This window comes from Nicotiana tomentosiformis, chromosome 11 (assembly GCF_000390325.3).
Source record: "Nicotiana tomentosiformis chromosome 11, ASM39032v3, whole genome shotgun sequence".
Classification (NCBI taxonomy): domain Eukaryota; kingdom Viridiplantae; phylum Streptophyta; class Magnoliopsida; order Solanales; family Solanaceae; genus Nicotiana; species Nicotiana tomentosiformis.
This window is the reverse complement of record NC_090822.1, coordinates 38,779,045-38,788,066: the sequence shown is the minus strand read 5'-3', so window position 1 is coordinate 38,788,066 and position 9,022 is coordinate 38,779,045. Positions and strand designations below refer to the sequence as shown.

Genomic DNA, 9,022 nt, shown 5'->3' with positions numbered 1-9,022 from the left:
TGCTATTCTGCCTTACATACTCAGTACTTTATTCGTACTGACGTCCTTTTTATTTGTGGACGCTGCATGTCGTGCTGCAGGTCCTGATAGATGGGTAGACGCAGCTCCCCCATCACAGTAGGCTATCCGGTTCAGCGTTATTGGCAAGATCCTTTCTCCGGACTTGCCGTGGTCTTGGTATGCATTTTTGTTATAGACCTTATGGGTATGTCGGGGCCCTGTTCCGGCAATGTTGTAGCACTTATGTTCTTTTAGAGGCTCATAGACAGGTGTCGACTCATGGTAGCTCGTACCTTATATATAGTTTCTTGACAGTCTTGTCGTCCCATGTTATGTATGTTCATGACATTATCTTTCATTGTTGGATGTTCATGATCCATGTCTACCATTTATATTGATCTTGTCGGCCCTTAAAGATAATAAGGAAGGTTAGATAAAATGTACGTTGGTGCTCGGCAAGTATGGCCCGGGTGCTAGTCATGACCCTCCAGTTGGGTCGTGACAAACTTGGTATCAGAGCAAGTCTGTCCTAGGGGTTGTCTATGAGCCGTGTCTAGTAGAGTTTTGATTATGGATGTGTAGCGCGCCACATTTATAATCAGGAGGCTACGTGACATCTAGGGTTGTTACCTTCTTCCTGAATCTAGATCGTGCGTAGAGTTGAGTCGTAAGTGTTCATATCTAATATTCACCTTGTTTTCTTTTAGCGATGCCTTCGACTAGGAAGCAAGCGATTAGTAAACGGCTTGATACAGCTGTAGGAGAGGGTAACATTCAGGTGCCTCCAGCCATAGCAGGCCAAAGTGAGCCTCAGAGTGAGATGCCGTCTCATACCTCTCTGTCTCCTCCAGAGGATATTAGGAGGCACCCAGTACATCCAGTTCCTCCGTCTGGCACTACAGACCACGATATGCGCAGTGCAGTGCAGTTGTTGAGTAGCTTAGTAGCTGCTCAGGCTCAGAGGCAGAATACCGGTGCTGCTGATAAACCGGTTAGTGCAGGAGTTCGTGATTTTATTAATCTAGACCCTCCAGTGTTTACCGGATCAAGCCCCAAGGAGGACCCGCAAACATTTATTGATCAGGTTCATTGTACATTGCGTGTTATGCATGCTAGTGATACAGAGGCAGTAGAGTTGGCTTCTTATCGGTTATGGGATTTAGCGATTTTATGGTATGATAGTTGGGAGAGATCTAGGGGTCCGAACGCTCCTCCAGCCGTGTGGAAGGAATTTTCTGAGGCCTTTCTTCATCACTACTTACCAGCTGAGATACGATGAGCTAGAGCTGATAAGTTCTTGAACCTTCGACAGGGTAATATGAGTGCATGAGAGTATAGTATATAGTTTGATTCTTTATCAAGGTATACTCCCCATATGGTGGCCGAGATGAGTGATAGGGTGACCACATCTGATAAATGAGTGCACAACAGCCTCCTTGGTAGAGGGCATGGATATTTCCCGTATTCAGGCTTATGCCCAGACCCTTCAGGATCATAAGTTATATGCTAAGCTCTCTAAATGTGAATTCTTGCTGAACTCAGTAGCATTCCTTGGCCATGTGATATCTGATGCGGGTATTAGTGTCGACACTCAGAAGATCGATGCAGTGAAGAATTGGCCGAGACCTACAACACCGTCAGAAGTCCGCAGCTTCCTGGGGCTAGCAGGATATTATAGGCAGTTTGTAGAAGGGTTTTCCTCTATATCAGCACCATTGACTAAGTTAACACAGAAAACTAAGTTCCAGTGGTCTGATGCTTGTGAACATAGTTTTCAGGAGCTAAAGAATCGATTGACATCCGCGCCAGTGCTCACTCTCCCAGAAGGAACAGAAGGTTATGTGGTATATTGTGATGCCTCAGGTATAGGTTTGGGGCGCGTATTGATGCAACGTGGGAAGGTGATTGCTTATGCATCAAGACAATTGAAGAAGCATGAAAAGAATTACCCGACTCATGATTTGGAATTGGCTGCAGTAATATATGCTTTGAAGATATGGCGGCACTACTTATACGGCGTCCATGTTGACATCTACACAGATCACAAGAGTTTACAATACATCTTCAAGCAGAAGGAGTTGAATTTGAGGCAGCGTAGGTGTCTTGAATTACTGAAAGACTACGATGTCGAGATATTGTACCATCCCGGTAAAGCTAATGTTGTGGCAGACGCTCTCAGCCGTAAGTCAATGGGAAGCTTAATACATATTGAGGCAGGTAGACAAGGGTTGACCAAAGAGCTTCACCAGCTGGCCAATATGAGAATCAGATTGTTGGACTCTGATGACGGAGGTGTTACTGTACAGAATACAGCAGAATCATCTTTGGTAGCCAAGGTAAAAGCACGGCAATATGAAGATCCTACCTTAGTAAGATTGAGAGAGGGAATTCAGCAGTGTAAGATTACAGCTTTCAAGATCGGAGGAGATGGGACACTGAGATACCAGGGCCGATTATGTGTACCTAGTGTGGCAGGGTTGCGAGAGAAGATTATGATTGAGATTCACCAGTCCCGATATTCTATCCATCCTGGCTCGACAAAGATGTATCATGACGTTAAGGAGCAGTATTGGTGGGATAACATGAAGAAGTCTATTGCAGAATTTGTAGCCCAGTGTCCTAATTGTCAACAAGTAAAGATCGAGCATCAGAAACCTAGTGGATTGATTCAGAATATAGAGATTCCGACCTGGAAATGGGAGGTGATTAATATGGACTTCATTATTGGATTACCTCGCTCTTATCATAAGTTTGACTCCATCTGGGTGATAGTTGATCGACTTACAAAATCTGCCCATTTTCTGCCAGTTAAGACAACTTACACGGCTGAAGATTATGCGAAGTTGTATATCAAGGAGATTGTTAGGCTTCATGGTGTGCCGGTATCTATTATATCAGACCGAGGAGCTCAATTTACAGCTAACTTTTGGAGGTCTTTTCAGAAGGGTTTAGGCACACAAGTAAATCTCAGCACTGCATTCCATCCGCAGACTGACGGACAGGCTGAACGTACCATCTAGACGCTTGAAGATATGCTACGAGCATGTGTTCTAGATTTCAAGGGGAATTGGGATGACCATCTGGCACTTATAGAATTTGCCTACAATAATAGCTACCATTCCAGTATTAAAATGGCCCCGTATGAGGCACTGTACGGGAGGAGATGTAGATCACCAGTTGGATGGTTCGAAGTCGGTGAGACAGAATTATATGGGCCAGATTTGATTCACCAAGCCATTGAGAAGGTGAAAGTGATACAAGAGAGACTAAGGACGGCACAAAGCAGGCAAAAGTCTTATTCCGACGTCCGACGTCGTGATCTGGAATTTGAGGTTGGTGATTGGGTTTTCCTGAAGATCTCGCCGATGAAGGGTGTTATGCGTTTTGGGAAGAAGGGTAAGTTGAGTCCGCGGTATATTGGGCCGTACAAAATTCTTCGACGAATTGGACAGGTTGCTTACGAGTTAGAATTGCCATCTGAATTGGAATTTGTCCACCCGGTATTCCATGTATCTATGTTGAGGAAATGTATTGGAGACCCTTCTCGGGTCGTCCCTATCAAAGATGTACAAGTTACAAAGGATCTATCATATGATGAAGTGCCAGTGGCTATATTAGATCGACAAGTCCGCAAGCTGAGAACAAAGGATGTAGCTTCCGTGAAAGTATTATGGAGGAACAAGAATATAGAAGAAATGACATGGGAAGCAGAAGAGGAGATGAAGTCTAAATACCCTTACCTATTCCAGAGTGAAGATAACGAGGATGCCGGGGGAAAGAAGGACGCATTATAAGGTGAAACGGCTCTATGAGGTAAGCAATAGCTTGTGAATACTTTTTTTTAATACAAAATGGTGATATGCAGATAATGTACATATCCATAATGCTTTGTATAGTCTTGTAAGGCCATAGGTTGGGTTTAACTGCTTGCAAGTTTGGCTAGTGTCCATTTTATGGGGGAAACTCAGCCGGAAATCTCCGTCGGAATCCACGATGAGTTAGACACCCCATAAACCCTTACATTCGAGGACGAATGTTCCTAAGGGGGAGAGGGTGTTACAACCCAAATTCGCATACCATAGATCACGTCGTAAGTTAGTCGATGTAAATCCAAGAAGAGATTATCTTTGAGATGATAAGAAGTTAATCCTATTGGTCTTAAACGATACAAGGGTGTATAAGAGTGGTTAACAAATATTAGAAGTTAAACGAATCAAGGATGTTGTAACCCGTATTTTCGGATAACACTAGAGGTGATTAACTGTCCCAAGAGGTCTTGTTTTAATGTATTTGAATCATATAATATCCGCATCATAAGTCTTGAAGTCAAGCGAGTTATGAAATAAAAGTCGATAAAAGTTGTCGCAACTTAGGTTTATAATTTTACTTAAACTTTAGGTCAAATGTTACTGTATTTTTCTCCCAATGTGCTTGGAATTATGGGGTGATCTACCTATCAAATTGAAGATCTATGAGTCTAGTTTCCAACGCATTAAACCGTTCGTCGATACGATCTCGGAATAGAGAGATATTCGCGTTTTCGCGAGAGTGCGCCAAGCTGCTCTCTATGGGGCCCACAAAGGCGGTTTAAGACATTTGGACATATATAAGATAACTCAACCCCGTTTTAAGTCATTATTTTTCAGTATATTCAGACCTTATAACCCTAAAAACATTCTCTCAAGGTTCTCTCATGATCCAAGACCCAAACAAAGGGCAAACAACACAAATCAAATGTCGGGAATCCCGTGGTGCTAGTAAGTTTCTTGTTTTTCTTGTTGTTGCTGATTTTTGTGTTGTTCCAACTCGTGTGGGAGGTTGTTTTAAGTGCTTTATGTTCTGTAAATACACCTTCAAGTTTTTAATATCAACCCTAGGTGATTTCAAGTCTTCTAAAGTAATTCTAGTGCCGAAAAACCCGAATTAATTGCTAGTTTCGCTTCCTTGTTCTTGTGGCAGAATTGAAGGGATATTTCGTAGAAAATTAAGGTCAAATTGGAGTTGTTCTTTCTGTTTAAAGGTAAGTAACCTCTTACTCTATATATATTTAAGATTATCCAAGTTGCAGCTAAGTCGTTGAAGCTAGAACTTGTGAAATATATATCGAAAAGCTTGGTAGTAATGTTGTTGGTTGGTGGACTGTTTTGGAGGCTCAATATGATTATTAATGATGTTGTTTGGGCTGTTTGGTGATTGTATTGACTTGTGGGAAGTCATATAAATAGGGGAGGTGCTGTCCGTTTCATCGTAAAATAGGTTGTGGTCGATACATAATAGTTACGACGCTTAAACGATAATGATAGTGTCATTTATCTTATTGTAGACTAAGGAGTCGTGATATTTGCATAGCTTGAGGTTGGGCAGTATATACAAGGTATGTGAGTCTATCCCCTTCATTCTTTTGCACGACTCCGATTGTACATAATGTAATGAACGAGCTCCCAAAGATACTCTACTCTTAAAAGCTAGCAGTACTTACATTGCTGCCCTTCTTATGAAACGATTGATATTGATGTTACTTCTCTTATTCTTATATTATCAATGTTGTTGGTAGTTCCTGATTCTTATAAGATTCTTGATGAAGAGTTAATCCTAATAATGTGTACGAAGGATACCAACCTTATGTCACTCCGAAAGGTTCAAAATGTGATTCCAATGAGTCCAGCATGCATCATATATATGTATCTATTTTACTCTACCGAGCCACGCTATAGTCGGCCGGGTACGGCACCTATTGTGCAACCACTGATCAGTTGGATTTTACCGAGCTCCACGTGGCCGGGTACGATTCTACCGAGCCCTATGATGGCCGGGTACGTTTTACCGAGCCTATTACGGCCGGGTATGATATGATGATGATGATGCCCACAAAGGCATATGTTTTAAAAGTTTATGTATATATATATGTATGTATCATGTATTTCATGTTAGTAGCCCTCAGAGGTACCCAGATGTCACAGGTTGTATATTCCCTATCACTGTTTACATTATTGTTCTTACTTATGCTATTCTGCCTTACATACTCAGTACTTTATTCGTACTGACGTCCTTTTTATTTGTGGACGCTGCATGTCGTGCTGCAGGTCCTGATAGACGGGTAGACGCAGCTCCCCCATCACAGTAGGCTATCCGGTTCAGCGTTATTGGCAAGATCCTTTCTCCGGACTTGCCGTGGTCTTGGTATGCATTTTTGTTATAGACCTTATGGGTATGTCGGGGCCCTGTTCCGGCAATGTTGTAGCACTTATGTTCTTTTAGAGGCTCATAGACAGGTGTCGACTCATGGTAGCTCGTACCTTATATATAGTTTCTTGACAGTCTTGTCGTCCCATGTTATGTATGTTCATGACATTATCTTTCATTGTTGGATGTTCATGATCCATGTCTACCATTTATATTGATCTTGTCGGCCCTTTAAGATAATAAGGAAGGTTAGATAAAATGTACATTGGTGCTCGGCAAGTATGGCCCGGGTGCTAGTCATGACCCTCCAGTTGGGTCGTGACATCATGTTGAAGAAGAAAATGATGGAAATCAATGGTTCCACGACATCAAAGAATACTTGGCAAAAGGAGAGTACCCAGAGCACGCAAATCATACTCAGAAACGCACACTCCGAAGGTTAGCCAACCACTTCTTTCAAAGCGGAGGAATTCTATATAGAAGGACTCTTGACCTGGGGTTACTACGGTGTGTCGATGCCAAGGAAGCATCCAGATTGCTCTAGGAAATACATGTCGGAACTTGCGGACAGCACATGAATGGTTTCGTCTTAGCCAAGAAAATACTAAGAGCGGGGTATTTATGGATGACTATGGAAACAGACTGCATCAAGTATGTTCAGAAATATCACCAATGCCAGATACATGCTGATATGATACGAGTGCCACCCAATGAACTCAATCCAGCAAGCGCACCCTGGCCTTTCTCCGGTTGGGGCATGGATGTCATCGGTCTAATCGAACCCGCTGCTACAAATGGGTATAGGTTCATTCTAGTGGACATAGACTACTTCACAAAGTGGGTTGAGGCCGCATCTTATAAAGTTGTAACTAAGAAGGTCGTCACAGATTTTTTTCGGGATCGCATTGTTTGTCGGTTTGGAGTACTGGAGTCAATCATCACCGATAATGCCGCCAATCTTAACAGTGATTTAATGAAGGACATGTGTGAAACTTTCAAGATCAAGCATAAGAACTCCACAGCATACATGCCACTGATTAATGGAGCTATAGATTACGCCAACAAAAACATCAAGAAAATACTAAGGAAAATGGTAGACAATTACAAATAATGGCATGAGAAGCTACCCTTTTCTCTGCTCGGGTATCGTACCATGGTTCGCACATCAACTGGGGCAACTCCTTACCTGCTGGTCTACGGTAGGGAAGCAGTTATCTGTGCCGGAGTAGAAATCCCTTCTCTAAGAATCATACAAGAAGCTGAGCTCAGCGACGCAAAATGGGTACAAAGCTGCTATGAACAACTGGCACTCATTGATGGAAAGAGAATGAATGCAGTATGTCACGGTCAACTCTACCAGAACAGAATGGTGAGAGCTTTCAACAAAAAGGTCAGACCAAGGCAATTCACACTGGGGCAATTGGTGCTAAAGCGAATTTTCCCGCATCAAGATGAAGCTAAAGGGAAATTTTCACCCAAATGGCAAGGTCCCTACATAGTTCATCGAGTATTAACAAGAGGAACACTTATACTTGCAGAAATGGATGGAGAGATTTGGCCAAAACCTATCAACTTAGACGCAGTCAAGAGATACAATGTTTAGGATTGTTTACATTTCTTCGTTTGATGTAACCGAACTACGCTTGACCTGATTCCCGTTTAAGAGGGGATACATAGGAAGCCCCGTGGGTTCGGTCACATCTTAATAAAATCTTCATTTTCCCCACGATCAGAAACTGGGGCAAGGTCGCAAGTTCAGCCAACTTCGTCATATACGAAATAGCCAAAAGTATTGTCAGAAATATGTATTTAAATTGGGGCAGAATTTTGAGGGGGCCATCAAAATTCTAAGGCAAGGAAGTCGCAATGTCTCTAAAATATGTCACAGTCACCGATTCATCTAAATTATTTGATGTCGCATACTACAACATTTCAAATAACCATATATATCAAATACATTGCATATTTTTCAAAATTTCTGTTTCTATTATAGCCAGATGTTGCCCAGTGTAACTTAAACGGGATCCCAAGACAGGAGCAAAGGTCGAGCAAGAAGACAAAAGCACGAACCAACCTTTCCCCCACACAATTCACAATTTTTCTTTGGATGCAGACACGATAAAACAATATTATTCGCAGATACATCAAGTCACTACCTTCATGGCGACAAATTACCTAGCGCAGACACCACCAGATAAGAAATACTTTACTTTCTCACCGTCTTCTTATCATTTGCATGAGGTTAAGCTTTACGTCCTCTTCTTGCATGAGGCGAAGCATTGCCTCCCCAATTGCATAAGGCTAAGCACCGCCTTTCCCCGCATGAGACTAAGCATTTTCTCTTCTTCTTGCATGAGGCTAAGTATTACCTCCCTAATTGCATAAGGCTAAGCACTGCCTTTCCCAGCATGATACAAAGCATTGTCTCCTCTTTGCATGAAGCTAAGCATTGCCTTCCTAATTGCATAAGGCTAAGCACTGCATTTCCCTGCATGAGACTAAGCATTGTCTCCTCTTTGCATGAAGCTAAGCATTGCCTCCCTAATTGCATAAGGCTAAGCACTGCCTTTCTTTGCATCGAGACTGAGCATTGTCTCTTATTCCTGCATGAGACTAAGCATTGTCTCCTCTTTGCATGAGGCTAAGCATTGCTTCCCTAATTGCATAAGGCTAAGCACTGCCTTTCCCTGTATGAGACTAAGCATTGTCTCCTCTTTGAATGAGGCTAAGCATTGCCTCCCTAATTGCATAAGGCTAAGAACTGTCTTTCCCTACATGAGACTAAGCATTGTCTCCTCTTTGCATGAGGCTAAGCATTATCTCCCTAATCGCATAAGGC

General features: G+C 42.4%; 1 protein-coding gene across 1 annotated transcript; it reads left to right on the top strand.

The window, feature by feature from the left end:
- Window positions 1-7,336: 7,336 nt before the first annotated feature.
- LOC138901289 (uncharacterized) lies at window positions 7,337-7,786 on the top strand. Its single transcript, XM_070189042.1, has one exon. It carries the CDS (start codon window positions 7,337-7,339, stop codon window positions 7,784-7,786), a length of 450 nt encoding a protein of 149 aa, XP_070045143.1.
- Window positions 7,787-9,022: the final 1,236 nt, after the last annotated feature.